The sequence below is a fragment of the Anastrepha obliqua genome, chromosome 2 (genome assembly GCF_027943255.1).
Source record: "Anastrepha obliqua isolate idAnaObli1 chromosome 2, idAnaObli1_1.0, whole genome shotgun sequence".
Taxonomy (NCBI): Eukaryota; Metazoa; Arthropoda; class Insecta; order Diptera; family Tephritidae; genus Anastrepha; species Anastrepha obliqua.
In genome coordinates, this window is record NC_072893.1 from 56,904,697 (window position 1) to 56,925,406 (window position 20,710).

General features: G+C 35.6%; 1 protein-coding gene across 1 annotated transcript in view; it reads right to left on the reverse strand.

The window, feature by feature from the left end:
- LOC129238163 (uncharacterized) overlaps nt 1-20,710 on the reverse strand; it is a 53,853-nt gene that overhangs the window by 10,007 nt on the left and 23,136 nt on the right. Inside the window, exon 3 of the mRNA XM_054873198.1 lies at nt 14,964-15,037. Coding sequence (XP_054729173.1) covers nt 14,964-15,037 — 74 coding nt within the window. The remainder of the gene's footprint in view (nt 1-14,963; nt 15,038-20,710) is intronic.

Sequence of the window (20,710 nt, forward strand, 5' to 3'; positions counted from 1 at the left end):
TTCTCCTTTCCTTTTGCCGCAACATCAGTGCATTAAGAGTTACCTCTTCAAATACGTTCTTCAAATAATATTCAACTGCTACGAAATTAAGAGAAAAGTTATGCATGGGATAAATCTTAAAAAAGGCAAGAATAGCTGAATGTTTGGCTGGAAAAAGTATTTACGCTGCAAATACGAACCAGTCAAAAACTAATGGTTTCCCCATATTTATGGGATGTTGCTATATACATATGCTATCACAAAGAATCTAAAAGGAAAATATCGACAAGAAAACTTTGCAATTTGTGAGATTACATACTTATATACGTACATAAGCCCTTCATTATATTTTGTATGTAAAGGGTGGTTAAGTTTCAAGGGCCGCTATTGATTTTGAATAAAATACATTTTTTTAAGAAATTATTGTCATTTCTCTTTATTATGATAATACTGGTACGGCTTAATTACGCATGCTGGCACACCTCCATCCGATGGTCCAAATTTTCGATGACGCTGACACATAATTGAGGTTCTATGCCATTAATGTGCCGAACTATCTCTTCATTTAGCTCTTGAATTGTTGCTGGCTTATCGACGTACACCTTTTCTTTCAAATAACCTCAAAGAAAGAAGTCCAACGGTGTCAAATCACATGACCTTGGCGGCCAATTGACAACGCCGCGACGTGAGCTTATTCGGCCATCAAATTTTTCGCGCAAAAGAGCCATTGTTTCGTTAGGTGAGTGACAAGTGGCACCGTCCTGTTGAAACCACATATCGGCCACATCCATATCTTCCAATCCGGGCCATAAAAAGTTCGTTATCATCTCACGATAGCGAACACTATTCGTAGTAACTGCCTGATCGGTCGCATTTTGGAAAAAATACGGCCCAATGATGCCGCCAGCCCATAAACCGCACCAAACAGTCACTCTTTGTGGATTATCATTCGCCCAAATGCGGCAATTCTGCTTATTGACGAATGCACTGAGGTGAAAATGTGCCTCATCACTGAAGATGATTTTATTCAAGAAGTTCGCGATATGCACTTTGATTTGAACGCCCGTTATCATAATGAGCCTGCATAACTTTAACGCGCTACTCGATTGTGTATCTTTTCATGGTTTAAATTGAGATAGTCTGAAATTGAAAAATATTAAATGAAATACAGAAAACAACTTGATGTTTAGGTGTGGTTCACATTCAAAATCGGCCCTTAAAATTTAACCACTCTTCATGATGTTAAAATTTTTTCTGTCCAATAATTTATTCGATTTGAACAGTCGATATGACTCCACTAAATTAGTTTTTGAAGGGCACCTTTAAGGAAGTTTTTGGTACGGAGTATTTTAAAGTCAAATATCTTCGTTGCTTTTAACATTTTTATAATTTTTTTCTTCAATTTCTTAGAACAAAATAAAAGTGTATTAGAAAGAAATTATTTGATAAAATATTTTTATTTTTTAGTTGAACATTTTTGCGAAGCTTTTTTGTTTCCGTTATTAAAAAAAAATTAAGTAAACTTAGGAGAGGTATTTTCCAATAATCACAAAACAAATTCTCCAAATTTTCAGTAAAAAAATATAACTTTTTTCCAAATAAGTATAGCCGCTTTTAATACATTTTCTATTTGTAAGCCAGTCGAAAAGATGTGTGGAATGGTTTATGCTTTTCTCACATCTATCAACTTTTCTAAATAGCTGCTATGCACGGGACCACACGTCATGAGCTCAATATGCCTTTGAGACGAAACCAGCGCCGCAGTTGCGAACTTTATGCTCTTAGCTCTAAAACCGTAAAGTGTTGCTGTCGAAGTAGTCCATTTAACTTTCGTTGATACAATTTGTAAATAAGTTCCCATTTGCGGCCGTTTATATATATATGTATATATATATACACCCTCTTTGTGTGTTTGGCCAAGCTCCTCCTCCTATTTGTGGTGTGCGTCTTGATGTTGTTCCACAAATGGAGGGACCTACAGTTTCAACCCGATTCCGAACGGCAGATATTTTTATGAGGAGCTTTTTTATGGCAAAAATACACTCGGAGGTTTGCCATTGCCTGCCGAGGGGCGACCGCTATTGGAAAACACTTTTTCTTCATTTTGGACTTTCACCGAGATTCGAACCAACGTTCTCTCTCTGAAATCCGAATGGTAGTCACGCACCAACCCATTCGGCTGCGGCGGCCGTTTACTAGAAGAAATTTTGAGTTTTTTAGAAGTTTGATCGAAATCCACCTTTAATTTATGATAATCGCTTTTATGTTGCTTTACAAATGAAGGGACCTACAATTTTATACCGCTCCCGAATGGGAGAGGATTTGTTATCAGAGGTTTTTTTCGTGGCAGAAATATATTTACCGTTGACTGCTATGAAACTGCAGCTATTAGAAAATACAAATTTACGATTTTGTGTTTCATACCGACAGCGGTTTTCGAACACGAGCTCTACTGAATAATAGTCACGCACGAACCCATTGGGATACAGCGGCCAGCAGGACAGTAGTTCATTCAAAAATATCTCTCTAACTACTTTAGCCAAAATTTAATGCGATAAAGTCAAAGTTGGTCCATCAATTATTACAAAAGACGTTATGCTTTTGTGCCAATAGTATCATATAAAATGTTTGACTGGAAATCCCAGTATAAGTTCGCACGAAGCCGAACTTTTATATACTCTGATCAGTCCTAATACAAATTTGGCCAGATTTGCTAATTGCTAATATAATATATCGTTATTTTGACATTTTGGAAAATAACCGTTATATCGTGGATGGAGTTGAATAGCGTTCGATTTTGATCGTACTCAATACTAACCTACCTTGTGATAAAGAATATGTGCATTAACTGTTCCACCCTTGTGCACGCAAAGGCGAACGACAGTCTTAATTTTTGTCATGATAAGTTTACCACTCTGGTGTGGCATAAAAGCAGTTAAAAACCAAAGAAGACGAGTCAACCTAATGCACACACATAAATAAGTATTTGTTTATGTGACATTGACGCTTAGGCGGGCTCATATCTACTAGTAAACTGCCGTTACCCTAAGGCGGTACTGTACAACGAATCTCCCTTTCCAAAACGTCGAGTGCTGTCTTTACTATGGACAAAGTGCTTGTCAGACATTGTTGTATATTGTTGTTGTAATAAAATGTTTTTTTCTTATTATCGCTTTTACCACCACATTTTAGACATTGCTCCTTGGCGTTGTAGTCTCTCTTTTCATTACCTACGCCAAGCTCTGAAGGTGAATGTTAACACTGCCGCTTATTTTTGTTCTATTTGTTGTTGCATTTATTATGACATGAAAGTATATTAAATTGAATTATTTAGGAAGTACTTGAACATTATAAAATGGCAAGGAATTATTTGTGTTCTTGTCGCAGTGACGTCAGTGAGCAATAGAATATCAACCTTATCCACTCAATATAAACATTTTGTTCCTATAACTACGCCAATTACAATTATTTTTAGAAGTGTACTGTAAATGGGAGTTCGGGAATGTTGATACAAAGCTGATGAATACTGTAACTGGTGCATATTTTGTAAAAATTGAATATTACACTTATACTGCGTGCGAGTTCGTCTAAGTTGTTGCCTAACAGAGAATCGTCTTCAATTACTGAAAAGTATCACGCAGTTTACCAGCTGGTTCAGTAAATTGAATAAATGCAGGAAACCTCCATTAGAGTACCAGGCTAAAATTCGGCACTTATAGAAGTGAGCACTATAGAAAAACCAATTGAACACAAGCAAGAAACTCTGCCAGAGTGATATGGAAGGAGCTTTGAACAATGTTAGGCTAAGAAGCAGTTCTGAGTAAATGGATTATTTGAATGTTAAGAACCGGGAAATTTATAGCTGAAAATGGTAGTCGTACCACCAGGAGGTCTGCTAACAGAGGTACCACGCAATGAGGCGTACTGTCGCTCCTGCTACGGCTTCTGGTTGTCAGCAACATTCCCTCAACCTTCAATAAAAAGGGAATTAGAACAATAACGCATGCGGACGATGTGGTGATAATAGGGATGTTCCGGAATATAATTAGTGCAATTATGAAGGAAGTATTGGAATGGGCTGCTACGTGAGTATAAGTCCAAAGTAACCGGGCTTGAAACACCAATTTATATATTACAAAAAGTTTTTCTCATAGCGGTCACCCCTTGGCAGGCAATGGCAAGCATTCGAGTGTATTTCTGCCATGAGAAAGTTCTCATAAAAAAAAAAAATCATGTGCAGCATCGTACACGTGGTAGAAGTGAAACTTCTGTGTGTGAATGAGTGTGAATAAGAGAGAGAAAGAGCGAGAGAGGAAGAGAAGGAGACAGGGATAATTTCAAAAGAAATACAACAGTATAAAATTTGTGTAACCAAAATTCGATTTTATTAACTATATATGCATTATGCTATTATCTGTTGGTGGTTCAATTGGTAATACTGATATAATTGATTTGTGATAGTTGAAATATGAAATATATGTACGTGATTCAATATTTTCTAGATAACTTGTGAAAATTGCATCTAGTGTAGTTCCGGATTTTGTTGTTGATTCTTTAGGGTTATTGTTTATCTGCAAACCGAATCTTTCTCGAAGAAATTGAATCAACGGCAAATAATCATTGGATCCGAAATTTACGTTGAAATCTCCCCCGAGAATCAATGGAATTTTGTCTTCGCCTTTTCCAAGTGCATTTGCACCTGCGTGGCTGTAAACCAGTAGTGAGCGGTGAATGAAATATATTATGTCATCAAGATTTTGGTTCGGTGAGATATAGATGGCGGCTATGGCAATAGTTTTTCCATTCAGCGTTTGACATTCTGCAATGCAAACATCGCCAACTGGTGTGACTGTTGATGAATATGACTGAGACTGCCTTGCAGTCATTTCCATGTTTGGTGTGACGATATTTACGCTATCATCTTGATTGTGGTAGATTGCCATACCACCAGCTCTAACATTTAGTCGCTTATATTTGATGACGCAATTGAAATTTGGTATAGGTACTAATATCCTCGTTATCGTTTAACCAAGTTTCGGACAAAAGTACTATACTCGATTTGCGGATGACAGAGTATATTAAATCTGCAGAATGTGCTCGTAGGCTCTGAAAATTAAGAGTATATACAGATAGCCCTCTTCTCTGAGTCATGAAATCGATGATTTGTTTATCCACAGTTTCCAGTCTATTTAACGAGACTATCGTTACGTACCGGAATTCATCTTGTAAATGAGACATACTGACTGATGCTCGTCGACCATAGTAGAATCTAAAATCATTTCCGTTCGTTATAATCCACAAGCCTTCAATATGAGTGACTCGGGATAAAGCAACGTAAACTAATGATTGCGAATGTTTTTTATCACATTCGTAAACAACTTCAGAATACGTGCTTCCCTGAGACCATTCGTCGCACAAGCACAAACTAATGGTAAATGTGATCGTTTAGCGTTAATCGTTTTGTTGTTGTTAAGCGGGATTGTTGATGTGCGTCGTCCGATTGGTACCGCTGTTTTACTGATATTATGCGCTGCAACATGACCAGCAACTTTTTTTCTGATTTTTTTTCTCTGTCGCGTAACATTATGATGTATAGCTCTCCTTCTCTTTCTCTCTATGTTATATATCTGTATACTCTGTCTTACAACTCTCTGTATAGCTCTCTTTCTCCTTCTCTCTACGTTGTATCTTTTTTTCTCTCTTTCGCGTAACGAAATCTCTAAACGTTACATTTTTTCCAATTCACTCTCCATTCTTAGCGTAATTTTTGACACCAAATTTAGTTGTACATCCAATATCGAATATAGAGCTAAAAAAGCAAATATAGCGCTACATACCTGCAAAAAAATACTCTTGCCAACTCAACCAAAAATCTTATTCTGGTCTTACATTGCGATTGTGAGGCCTTTTATTACTTATGGTTCACGCGTTTGGTGGTCTGCACTCGATAAAAGCTGCAACCATACCTAGCTCGGGAGAAAGATAAGGTTTGCAAACATCGGGTGTATTTTGCTCGAGTCCAGGCAATGCACTCAACTTACTCACCCATTTATTACAAATAGATTTCCATATTGAATGCACATCTAGTACGCGTGGTTTGGTTGAAATATATTAATTTTTGTTTGAGTTATCGTGCGCGCTGATATACAAATATGAATAACTCCATTCTTCTCTTCATTATCAGCATTTTCGGGTACATATGTCTATATCTATCTCGATTCCTTTATGCTGTTACATACTCTATGATCAAAAAGTACCGGAAACGGTACCGCGAACCGCACACGTAGTCCACTTTTTTTCTGTTGGTAGGACTGTAAGACATACATCTGCCACTTATGGGAGATGCTGTACGTTGTAAACAACCGGATATGTGGGCAAAACATTCTTGGATTTTGCATGATGATAACGCGCCATCGCACCGAACCCAAATTGTGCTGGATTAACACCAAGTAAATACCATCGTGCAAGCACCGTATTCACTTGCGCGACTTCTTTTTATTTGCCAAGTTACACTTCCTGGAAGGAAATTTCAGTCGGTCGGTGATCAAAGAGAATGCGACGAAGGAGCTGAAGGCCATCCGTTCGTCGGGCTACCAGGGGTTCATGAGGGACTGAGTTAAACGTTGGCACATATGTGTTGCTTCAGACGGGCCATATTTTGAAGGAGATAAAATAAATTTGCCTGAAATTTAACTTTGCTTTGTTTTATTCAAACATTCCCTGCACTTTCTGATCATAAGGTATACAACAAAATTATAATATTCCTTGGCATAAGTAAGTAGGTATGAAAAAGATCAAGGAAGAGCGTCTTTTTTGTTTTTTGGTTTTTGATACAAAATATGTAGAAAAATTTCATCAAAAGCAAAAATGTGTAGAATGTGTGATGTATATGAATGTATAAATTTTTGGAAATTTTATGTTTTAGCAAATTGTAAAAATTTTGGTGGAGAAAAAATTTATCGAGTTGCTTTTAAATCTTGGCGGTTGCGTATCAGTTGCAAAAAGTGTAAAAAATAGATAGCTAACAAGAACGTCTTTTAACATTAAATTTATGTTGTTGAGAATCGTATGTAATGAAAATTTACAAGGGCATTTTTATATTATATTTATTGTATGATAGTCAACAAAGCCGGAAACCAGAAACAAAAACCAAACACGTTGACAAAAGTTGAGACAAACTTCAATATACAATATTATATAATATTTTTCTCCTATTCAGTAGTCATTATTTCTGTTTGTATTCCTTCCCCCTGGAAGTGCTTTCATCCAATTTTTAACGAGTTCACAAATGCTTGTTTCTTTTTATTTATTTTTAAACGCGACTCTTTTCACTTTTCATTCTCCTTTTCTGTTTACACTTTCATGCCACACCAAGACTGTTTTGAATAATGTCTTTACTAAATGATAACAAGACATGGACATAAATATTTTGATGACTGTCAACACTTGAAGTTTGCGGTATACTCGTATTTACAGTCACGGGGATCTCAGAGTGGCTATGCGCACACACACTTGATTCAGGTTGACTATACTAGAGTTGAAATTTATGTGGGAAATTGCATGACTTTAAAAACGATACGTATGATTGATGGTGCTGGGGACGCTATAAAAGTAACTTTTAGGTGAAAACTGCTTGACACCCTTAAGGCATAACTATATCTATGAAAAGTAATTATTTCATGTTTGTAACCAGTTTTAGGTAGATATATTTTATTTATTGAGGTACGTGAGCTACCCAACTCGTTCTCCATTGGTAATAAAATATTACAAACTCTAACTTCGTCTAGCAATGCAAGCAAACGTAATTTGTGTATGTAAAAACAAAAGCTGATTTAATTTTTCTATATGTCATTAAACATACTTTTTATTTTTATGTGTACCTTTTATTAGTTTACTACGAATGTATGCAATTAAAACTCTCAAACTAGAATATCATTCATCTTAATTAAGCTTACAAAATGAGATTTACAATTTCACTTTATTATGACTTCTGTATGCAGGAACTGTAATGAGTAATAAATAGGAGAAACCTTCGACCATTTTTATTGCTTACATCCCCCATATCGTTAAAAGTATGACCTAGGCGTTTGACGTCTCTCTTTTTAAGTACCTACCTAAATGACGCTTCAAAAGTAGAACTGAAAGAATTGTTAAAATTCACGGAAAGCTTTGGTATCTTAAATGATTTCGATTTGAAGTCATAAAGGAGCGGATCAGGTATCACTAGAGACCAAACGCTTTATGAGTGGTTTCAAGCTCGCTGAATTTATTTAACATAACCTAACTAATACCGGGCTTAAAACACCAAATTACAGAAATAGTTGTTTCCAATAGCAGTTGCTCCTCGGCAGGCAAGCAATGCTATGAAAAAGCTCCTCACGAAAAACCATTTGCCGTTCGGAGATGACTTAAAACGAATTTCCTTTATTTAAGTTAAATCTTTGGCCGTTTACTTTATGAGACAAGCGTAAACATCTTGTGCCTTATCGTCTCCGCAGGTATCTTGTGCTTTATCGTCTCAAGGGTTAACTATTTAAAAGTTGTGTTCAGAGTGTCTATACTCGTATAGCAATACTTCGACTGACTTTTTCAATTTATTTGTGAATTTTTTTTAAGAGGCAGCTATCTCTAAAAAATATAATATATCTATAATAATAATTTGTAAAAAAAAAATATTTCGAATAAAATTTATAGCAAAACATATCTACAATAATAATTTATAAAACCAATTGATCAATACTATAGTAAAATGGCTTCTTTTCGTTTGATCAGAAGAGTAATTTTTAGTTTTCCCAAAGCTATGTATTGGCCTATATTTCTGAAAGCTCTGAATCAGTAATACTCGTACACAAAAATTAAAAATGTCTTAAATTTACATGATTTTCAACAGAAGCTTCCGATTCACAACTTCTTTCCTCGCTGGAAAACTTTATATGCAACTTAGAAGCGACATGATTAGGCCAATGTTTCCAAGTACGAGGGTTGACTTTTATATGTCGGGATTAGAGAACAAAAACAAATTTTAATCATCGAAAATCTCTTTATTGTTTTTCAAAATATTCTCCATGAAGATCTATACACTTTTGCATGCGTTTGAACCAATTGTCGAAGCACTTTGCCACTCTGAATGAGGTACCTCCAAAACATGCATTCTGAATGCCGCAACCGCCTCTTCAGGTGTCGAAAAACGTTGACCTCTCAGTCCGTTTTTTACGTACGGGAATAAAAAGAAGTCATTCGGTACCAAGTCAGGACTATACGGCGGATGACCCATTAATTCGATGTTTTGGGTGCTCAAAAATGCAGTTGTTTGAGCCGATGTGTGAGAGCTCGCATTGTCCTGGTGAAGAGTGATCAGTCTTTGGCGATTGGTTTTCCTAATTTCTTGGAATACAACTGGCAAAAAAATGGTTGTGTACCACTCAGAATTTACTGTTCTGCGTTGTTCTAGTGGTACGGTTGCGACATGTCCAGTTTTTCCGAAAAAACAGGCGACCATTTGCTTGGAAGTGCTTCGTGCGCGAGCAACTTTTGTTGGATTTGGCTCATATTGAAACACCCATACAGTCGACTGCTGTTTACTTTCGGGCTCATACGCGTAAATCCATGATTCATCACCTGTCACGATGTCATAGACGTGTTTCGAAGCCCCGCGATCCTATTTTTTGAGCATTTCCTTCAACCAATCGACACGAGCCTTTTTTCAGCGATTGACAAATTGTGTGGGATCCAACGCGAACAAATTTTTTTGACAGTCAAATGTTTATGCAATATTGAATGTATGCTGGTCCCACTAATGCCTAAGATTGTCTCAATCTCACGATAGGTCACATGACGATCTTGCAATATCAGTTCGCGCACAGCATCAATGGTTTTCGGAACAACAACTGATTTTGGACGACCTTCACGAAGTTCGTCTTGGAGTGAACTACGACCACGATTGAATTCACCATACCATCGATAAACACTGGTCCTTGATGGAGCTTCATCGCCAAAAAATGAATTAAGTTCATCCATGCAATGTTGCTGAGTTAATCCACGTCGAAAGTTGTAAAAAATAATCGCACGAAAATGTTCACGATTTAATTCCATTTTTGGACCAAGATGAATCTTTTAAGTTACTATAAACAACACAAGTAGCGCTGGTATTTCAAAACGTTCTATGTACGTAAAAGCCAAAAAATGTCAAGCTTTGCGATACAGCTGTCAGTTGCCAGATTGCAATACCAGGGTTGCCAAATCCCGACATATAAAGGGCACCCCTCGTATATCATAAGTAGGGTTATTTTTTTGCTATATATTTTTACCAAATGTAATCGTTTCGTGGCCAAATGGGTCGGTGCGTGACTACCACTCTGGAGTGCGTAGGTTCGAATTCCCGTGCAAGAAACAGCAAAATTAAAATAAAAGTTTTTTCTAATAGCGGCCGCCGCCGACAGGCAATGGCCCACCTCCGAGTATGCTTCTGCCATGAAAAAGCTCCTCATTTTCCGTTCGTAGTCGGCTTAAAACCGTAAGTCCCTCCATATGTGGAAGAACATCAAGGTGCTCGCCACAAATAGAAGGAGGAGCTCGGCCGAATAACAAAAGAGTACGCACCAATTATTGGTTTTGTTTTAGATAGGCCAAATGATAAATGAACAAAATATCATTCACAAACAGCGACATTTAAGTGACCCAAAGCAGCAAAAAACTTAACAAAAAATTGTACTAAATAGATGATGAGAAATTTGTGTCTAGAAGAGAGAGAAGATAAACTCACTAGTAAACTTTTGAACTAGCCAAAAAAAAACAGGTAAATATCAGCAGTAGCGGATTTTCATAAAAAAAGCGAATACTCTATAAAGCAATAACTATGCAAGACAACAAGAAACAAATGGAAAATAGATTGTGCAACATTTTGGCACTGGTGCGCTGACGATTTTATTCAAGCAAAAATTTTGTGTGGCAACATCATTAAGTGGGCTTTTAAGGCAAAACTAGAAATAATAAAAAAATAGAGCAAATGAATATGAGAACGCAATAAACGTAGCAGCCTTAAATGACAACAAAAGGGAGAAACTGCAACAAAACAAAACAAAAAACCAAAATAAATACTATATATATATATAATATTTGCAAAAATAACGTCTGGTGTACTGCACGTATAGAAGCTCCATTAAAGGACAGCAGAAATATGTAAGATAGAAGAGCCAGATGAAAGTGAACTTATGGCAGTTGAAAATGTTTACTTACGCATGTAATGCCTATATTTGTACAGCGCAATATCATAACGGCTCTTGGTGCCATGAAATGGCTCCCCATATCCCATTATGGCTTATGTTGACGTAATGCAGGGATGTGTGGCGCATTAGCATTGATGACTTCTGAGGCGTGGGTCCCTTTAGGCTAAGAGGCTACACATTGTTGGGATGTAATGAAGTGAATGCTTACGTGTATACAAATACTTGAATACTTGGATTGTTGTTTGTGTATGAAGCAGCTATGTCATGACAGTTGACCTTAAATACTAGGTGACAGCAAACAACGCACAGCAACACTAAACACCTAATCGAACCAGCGAGCTTAAAATATCAATACTACATAATGTTGCAGTGGTATTTCTGGTGCTTCGATGGTGGCATAGTATGCTTGAAAATGGAGTAGGAGCCACATATTAGAATTTCCAAATTTTAAATGAAGCTGTCTTAAATTAATACGAAGCTTTGTAGAGTTATAGTTTCTGAAGTACAATGAATGTTATTTTTTTATACAGACTTGTACTCGGGAGTTTTTTGGTACAAAGAATTTTTGTATATCTAATTTTTATTTGAGGAACGGCAAGTAGCACTAAATGCAAAGAATATTTTTTTCTTTTTGATTTTTTGGAAGTTTTATAAGGTGCGCAACTAAGTTCCCGCTGTTTGTCAATAGATGCCGCCAGCAGTTTGTGCTAGTCGATTCTAACATAACTTAAACGTCATAAACCAAGCTTAGACATATGGTAAAGAAACTGTTTCGACACATTAGTGATTTTATTTTGGTATCATATTCTTTTCGTTTAGTGAAAATGTCTGATTTTGTGCCGAATAATCGTCATTTGCGGGAAGTGTTCATTTTCCCCATTCATTAGAAAAAAAAAACGGCGGCTGAAGCGCATCGAGAGCTACAAAAAGTTTATGGAGGAAGGAGGACCAAAAGGAGGACCAAAAACCTTCGAAGACGCTTAATTGGAGGCATTGCTCAATGAGGATCCGTGTCAAACGCAAGAAAAGCTTGATTCAGTATTAGGAGTTACCCACCAATCCATTTCCAAGCGATTGCATGCTTTGGGAATGATTCAGAAACAGGGGACTTGGGTTCCTTATGAGTCAAAATCAAGGGATGTTGAACGTCGTTTTTTCGCCTGTGAACAACTGATCCAGCGGCAAAAAAGGAAGGGTTTTCTTCATCGCATCGTGACGGGTGATGAAAAATGGATTCATTACAGCAATCTAAAGAAAAGAAAGGCGGCCGCTGTAGCCGAATGGGTTGGTGCGTGATTACCATTCGGAATTCACAGAGATATTGTTGGTTTGAATCTCGGTGAAATACCAAAATTAAGAAAAACATTTTTCTAATAGCGGTCGCCCCTCGGCAGGCAATGGCAAATCTCCGAGTGTATTTCTGCCATGAAAAAGCTCCTCATAAAAATATCTGCCGTTCGGAGTCGGCTTGAAACTGTAGGTCCCTCCATTTGTGGAACAACATCAAGACGCACACCAGAAATAGGAGGAGGAGCTCGACCAAACACCTAACAGAAGTGTACGCGCCAATTATTTATTTTTTAATTTTTTTAATTTCGCTTTTTAATTACGCATTGGGAGATCAGCTCGAAAAAGTAAATAATATGGGTATATGTGAACCTGTTATTAGCTGCAGTTGCTAGAAAGAAGTATTGAAAATAATAGTAAATTTGTTTCTTTTTAAACTTGTGAAAGATAGATTTCCTATTAGTTATCAGTTATCCCAAAGGTGTGGTTATTTCTTTTGTACGAAACAATTACAAACTAAAGGGCATACAAATCACAGCGATTCTGATAAAATAAATAAAATGCCAGACCCTTTCCTGGACACACCATAAAAATCTCTATTATTAGAAATTTTATGGCGATATTAACGTCTAGGATCGATTTTCAATTTCTCGTTAGTTAATGGGGCTCTTCGGCCTCCACTGCGTATTGTTTTTTTCTTAATATGTTTATGTAGAGTTAGCCCCAGAATTCACTGCTGGAAGGTGTAGTTGCAATTTTCCGAAGAGGAACCGGGTAGGTGAGCTTGTGAAAATTTTCTAAAATACAAAATATTACAAAACTAAATAAAAATGAACTAACACGACGGAAGGGAACAATAAAGAAGCATTTAAATTTGCAAGTGGCTAATTGAAAAAATAAAAAACAAATTGCTGAAGGGCAACACATCAACGCAGATGTTCGAATTCAAAATTCATTACGCTGAACTCTTAACAAATAGTTCATCTTTTTTTTTAAAGCACCGAATTTGCAAGACTTGATATACTAAAAACATCTTCTGTATTTCACATGAAAAAATAATTCGAACCCATCTTAAAGAAACAACAACAAAAAAAGAATAACTGCGACAAAGAAAATCAGCATAATAGAAAGCTTTGCACGTGGGCGATGGCGAATATCGCAAGCGTTGGAACGATGAACTGTATGAGCTTTACGACTGCTTAGACAAAGCGCAGCGAATAAAGATCTAGCGGTTTCGTCTTCGTGTGTCAGGCGCCGATTAGCACAATAAAGAAACAACTGCTGCGCTTTGTTAAACTTGGCCAAAATCGTGTAAGTGGTTATCGCCCCAATCAAGAAGAAGCAGAAGGAGAATATAAAACTAGTGAAACAACATTATACTTTAACTGTTTTATAAAAATTTATCTAAATAGAAATAACATACAGTTTTTTATAATGGACTATGAATATGGCCTGGGTTTCCGATCAGAGTAATTTCAAGTCAATGACTATGCAGTTCTAGTTCCTTTCTACACTGTAAAACTATTTAGTTACATATTACAGGGTCGCCAATATTCGACGGACTCATCTGGCAACCCTGTATCTTTAGATCGCTTAATGACATACCGCGTTGGAAGCGTCAGTCCAAGCAGATTTTTACCATGGAACAGTACACGCCACGCAAGCGCTCCCAAATTGTTGAAATTTAGATTCAACAAATGAAGTCAATTGTGAAAACTCAACGTGCGTATTAAAAATTAAATAATGTGAAAAGTGCGCCTTCTAAAAACACCATTAAACGTTTGTACGAAATATTTTCGACTGGTGATGCTCTTTCTAATCCAAAGAGGCCATCGTATGAGAATATTGCTCTTGTACGGGCCAGTATTGAGACTTCGCCAAGAACATCTCAAAATCTCCGTTCTCAGCAGTTGGGCATTGCTCGGACCACTTTACAACGAATTATTCGCATTGATTTGCATTTATTCCCGTATAAGATTCAATTGACGCAAAGATTGTTGCCTGCGGACAAGCCTCGTCGATTGAAATGGACCCAAAGAGTCATGGAAATCCGTCGGGTCCGTCGAATATGGGCAATCCTGTGTATTAACTGAATGTTATTATTTTAAGAAAAGTTGGATTTTGTTGCGCGAGGTGTGAAAATATTTCCTTAAGAACTTAGTTTATATGACTTTTTGTGTTATTTGTGGGTTTCTCGCTCTCACTTGTAGCGCGAATTTAATTAACTTTGAAAAAGAATCTCGAATATTTAAATATACTGTTATAAAATGAATGAAAACTTACAAACTACCACTACAAAGGATAAAACCACTAGTATCTTTTAAAGCCTATGCAAATAATTGCTTGTGTGTGTTTGCGTTGATGTCCTTGCATTATGCAGTCAAAGTGTGGAATGCTCTCAGCCTTGTGCATATTTCTTTACTTGTACATATGTATGTGTATATGTATATGTATTTGTATTTCACCACTTACCTCAAAGCTAATAATGCCGCTGTGATCCTGATCGAGTGTATTGAAAACGTAGTGCGCATACAGGGTGGGGTTGGCTGTTGTGAATAATTTGTAGCATAGTTCGAGAGATAAAATATCGTTGAGTAGCAGCAGTTTTGTTGTTAAAATATTCGAGGTTTTGCAAAAGAAAAGAAAATTAATTAAACGCTGGGTATTTTCAAAAGCAATTCGTTATTGTGTGTTTATTTGTTTTTCGGTGTGTTTATTGTTCGTGGTTAGCAATGCATTTTTTTGGTAATCAATTATTTTCTTAATTGTTTGTTAATGCATACAAATGAAATTTGCCAATAGACACTTTCAGTTCCAATAATTGTTAGGAAAATTACATACATACACATACATACATACATACATACATACATATAAACATTTGAATGCCTATTTTGCAATGAACGTCAAAAGGAAGTTTACACATGGATTTAATTTTTATAAATTGAGTGAATACATTTTTTATATATTGGTTTTTTTATTATTGGTTCGTAGAAATGCTCGTGGAAAGTTATATATATTTTATATATATAATTGGCGCGTGCACCATATTTGGGTGTTTAGCCGAGCTACTCCTCCTTTTTATGGCGTGCGTCTTAATGTTGTCTCACAAATGGAGAGACCTACAGTCTCAAGCCGACTTTGAGCGGCAGATATTTTTTATGAGGAGGTTTGCCATTGCCTGCCGAGGGCGACCGCTATTAGAAAACACTTTTTCTTTATTTTAGTGTTTCACTGATGTTCGAACCTACGTTCTCTCTGAATTCCGAATGGTAGTCACGCACCAACCCATTCGGCTACGGCGGCCGCTGGAAAGTTAGAAAATGCAAATCTTAGCCTTTGTAGAAATTTCAAAGAAAAATATTTTTCAGAAAAAATTGTTTTGCGTAGCTGATGTCTGAATATCTTGCCCTACTCCGATAATTAAGGTGAGAAAAATATCGGAACACATCAACAGAGGGGGGCCAAATTGCTATACTCAAAACATTTTTTGTTTACTGTAGAAAGAGTTACTACCATCGGCTGTAGGCAACTGAAGTTGTGATTGCTGCCACAGTTATTTATTTGAGGCAATTGTTATTATTATTATTATGAAAGATCCGCCATGAAGATCTACCACCTGAAAGATCTACCATATTGTACCCGCTTCATGGCTTCAAATTATTTCTCTGAGCTGAACGTCCTTAATAAATTTTATGGTTACATAACATCACAGACGCAGTCAGCATTTATTTATTTGTATTAAATCTACATGAAATATACCCTACAGAAAAAATTAAGAATTAAGTTAAGATTAGATTAAGCATCCTAAAAAAACCGACTTAGATAAAGAAAGTATTAGCTGATATGAATTTAAGAATCTATTAAATTCTCGCAGTGCCTGAGAAATCGATTCATTTCTTACAAAATTAATTTTGAAGCTTTCTCCAACATTTCAAAGACTTCTTTGTGAAATATTAAAACTTATCCTCCCAAGTAAAATTGTGCAATCACTGATGACGGCAGTTATATTTTAAGTAAACCATAAGAAAAAAACTGCTCTTCTATTTTTATAAAGCACTTCAGTTGATCAAAATTAGCTTTGAGCCATAAGGTGGAACAGGATCTTCAAACCATAGTGAACGTAATGCAAACTTCAAAATAACATTTTGCGTGCATTCAGTGCATTAGAGCTTTCCAGCAGGGCAGAAGGTCGACTGCATTTACACGGATTTTCTAAAACTTTCGACAAAGTCTCTGGTATCATTTTATTATACAAATTATCTTCGCTTAGTTCTTACTTTGTTTTCCCGTAGGGGGTGAAATCGTATTGATTTGGAAGTTGTTGTGTGGTCAGAATTGTTGGTATATCCTCTGAAACATTAATTATCTGCTTTAGGTCCCCTACTCTTTGTGTCATTTATGAGCGATGTTAGCGATTGCCTCTCATTTGCTAAATTTGTGTTTTATGCTGACGACTTAAAAATATTTTCAGTTATAAATAACAGAACTGACGTAACTAGGCTTCTAGCAGATATAAAGCAATCAATAGTCACGACTTTCTTTAAATACCGAAAATTGCTTTCATGTTAAATTTTCCCAAATCCCTAAAGTTTTTCATACTTCTTACAGCATACCTAATATTATACTTGAATAGGTCCAAAAATCCAAAGATGTAATGTACAGTCTGTGTCAGAAGAAAATAACAGTTTTTTTCTTGCAACTTCAAGGTATATTTCGCTCCACTTTTTGCTGCGTAATAGTCCTACTCAAGGGCTACGACGCCAGTGCTAACTCAGGCTAGTGTGGTTCGAAACTTTTCTGTAAACGCAACCAAACAAAAATGAGTGAGAAGCACACAAAGCGTAAAATCAGCGGTATGAGGTGTACAAAAATGTTGTTGACTTTTCCGAGCGCAGCTTGAAGCGAGTGACGACAAAAAAGATGGATAAAGTGATCGTCCCACTTTTTGCTAAAAAGCGAATAGATGTGAGTATCAACACCATCGAACGCCGACTCAAGGAGGCGAACATGTCCTACCGTCCCACATCATCAAAATCACTGCTCTCAGAAAAACACATTCAGAGACAACAAAACAAGAAAATGGCGTCATAGTATTGGACTAGCCTTCCCACTCCCCAGACGCCAATCCCATTGAAAATGTGTGGGGAATTATGAAAACGTATCTTGCCGGAAGGCCAGATTATGATTAAAAGCAACTCGTGCGTCAAGTTCGCAAAATCTATGTTTATTTATCGACAAGCTACGCAGAAAAGCTGGTTCAAAGCATGAAGAAGATGCCTGGCTAAACTCGACAACGATGAAGACTACACGGCTTATTGAGTAATTGCGACTCGTAGTTTTGTACATACTTTCATGTAACAAAAATTTTAAATATATATCTTTTATACTTCATGAATAGTCGCGGTTCATTTTTCTGACACAGGCTGTAAAAGGTGTAATTTGTGATGGTTGCTTTTCATTTAATAGCAACATTAATTTCATTTTTTCACAACCATATTTTGTTCTAGGCTTTGTTCGCCAGAATAGCTAAAATTTTACTACTGACGCGCATACCCTGAATAATTTTGTGCATAACTTTTTTACTAAATGAATTGTTTGATTATAAATTTTCCGATAGGGTGATTAATTTTACGCCACCTCGCAAAATTCGCAAAATATGTTTATTTTACATCCATTACATAGGTTTAAATACATTAGGAATTGTGGCATTTATTAGATGCGATTTCTCTTAGCGTTCACTCTAGACATTCGACAGACACTTTGCACAATGTTTCGAATACAACAGGTATCTAATTCTAGTGACAAATATTTATGCGATACTGTGAAAAATATGCAAAAATAAATTAACTTAAAAAAATTGTTTAGTACAGCGATTAATATCAATAAACACTACTCAAAATGCTCCAAGTAATAAATACATTTAACTCATATAAGAGTGCATATCAGACTTCCGCTCAAAAAGTACACGAAATTTCTCATTTTAACGAACCGCGCCTGACATGTTGTCAAAAAAGTTATGAATTTTTTTCCCAGCTTGGTACATCCGTCAATAAGTTAGGCTAACTTGGCTTATCAACAATGATTTCACATAAGCCAGAAAAGATTTCTTGTCTTGCCATAATTGAAGCTTATCTATGAAACTTATTAGCAAAATGAATAAAAAAAATTGCTTTGCCATTTCTTATAATTTTTTTCTGAAGTTTATTGTTTTTTAACCCAGTTCTGCTTTAAGCCAATCTTACATCGTCCAACGGTGTTGAGTGTTTTCTTTCATTACGCAGTAAAAGAATATCGAGCATTCGTTAAGCGGAAAAATTTCGTAAGACGGCCAGCAGATAAAGAATTGTCAGAAATCAACGCAATTTTTGAGTCACTTGAAACTTGCACTTTATTATTTTTACTAAAATTATAGATTATGAAACTGCATAGACGAAATTTTTTTAAAAATTGTTAGAGAGTGTGAAAATTTGTTGATTTTTATTTTAATTTGCACAAAGTTTTGTAGAATAGTGAACGTTGTTTTCATAAAAAAAAAGTATTAAATTAAATGTGAAACAAATAAATGGTAAAACCTTGTCAATAAGTCTTAGTACTGTTGCTATTTAAGGCAATGGGTTTTCCATCAGCTATCATATAGGTATATACTTATATATAATTTGTGAGAAGTTTCTCTGCTGTATATGGCTGAAGACAGGAACGATTATATTGAACTTTGGATCTAAAGTTAAATATTTAATATTTACTTATACCAAAAATTATTAATTTACTTCTGAATGCATTTTGAACTAAATTCTTATTGAGTGACGCATGCATGTGTGTCATATTAACTTTAACATGAAATAATTCTTCGATCAAATACAAGTTTTCCATGCTTTGAATAAGAAATTAATGAAATTAATAATTAATAATTAAGAGACATAAATCTGAACAACTACAATAGTTTTCTTTGTGAATATGTTTTATTTATAAGTTCAACAAATTTTTAATAAATAAAAACAAAAAAATCATTAATTTATCATGCATTGAGTGGTTCTTGAATTACGCTGATGACTCAGAAAAAATAGTTTCATGAAAAACGTGTTTCCTTGGTCATTGAGGGTCCAAGACAGCCAAAGTATCGGATATTTCGGAAACTATTAATTCAATTGATTTGGATTTTTCAGGTATTATGCTGCATATACATACAACCTGCTTCAAGTAATAGCACAACAAGATTTTAACTAGTTTTGATGATTTTTGGTTTTTTGTTTTGAACGTTCATTGGTGTTGTATGAATGCAATGCTCATTGTCTAAGTAAAAAAATAATGAATGTAAATACCCACAATTTTTTTGTATGAAGGAAATGCTCAACTCCGCCAAAAAAGCAAGTCATCAGCTTTAAACTGGCGCTTCCTTATAGTGAAATTTAATAAGCTATAAAATTGCGCACCCAAATTTTTTCCAGAAGTTCTAAAAACATGAAATTGTGATGGATGGTTTGTGTGGGATTTCTAATTTTTGTAAAAGGTTTTAAAATTGGATTAATTTTGTTTTTGTTCAACAGTGAGCTAGGATTCTAGAACATGAAGAACAATGAAAATAAAAAAAAATATATATTAAATAAAATTATAAAAATGGTCAAACTGATCAAAATGTTGATATGCCCTCGCTTTGCCATGAGGTTATCCAATTTTATTCTTGAATAAAGTTTTACTAAAAAAATGATTTTCAGACATGAAAATATTTATTTTGACCTTTGCCTGCTCCACTGCTTCTGTTTGTATACTGCAGCTGTATAGTTCACAAGGGTGACTCCATTTAAAAAAAAAAAACAGTCTAACGGTTAGACGCGATAGAAGTGAAACCTTCCGTAAAACAAACTGAGAGAGAATGAGACGAAAGCAGCATTAGGAGCGGGATAATTATAGGTTCATTATAATATTGCTATAAAGTTCATATTTTATTTTCTTCATTTTATTATTATTCATCCTCAATGTTTTCAATTTCAACAAATGATACGAGTGGCTTATGATAGCTAAAATCTGATACAAATGCTTTGGTTTCGATGTTGTCAACATATCTTTGAAATACCGCGTCAATTGTTGTTTTTGATCGTGTTGTCGATTCAGTGCGATTGTTACACATTTTTAAATTGAATGCCGTATTGAGAAAGTCAATTAAAGGAACCGCTGTGTCCAATGCAAAATTTACGTTAAAATCACCACTTAAAATCATT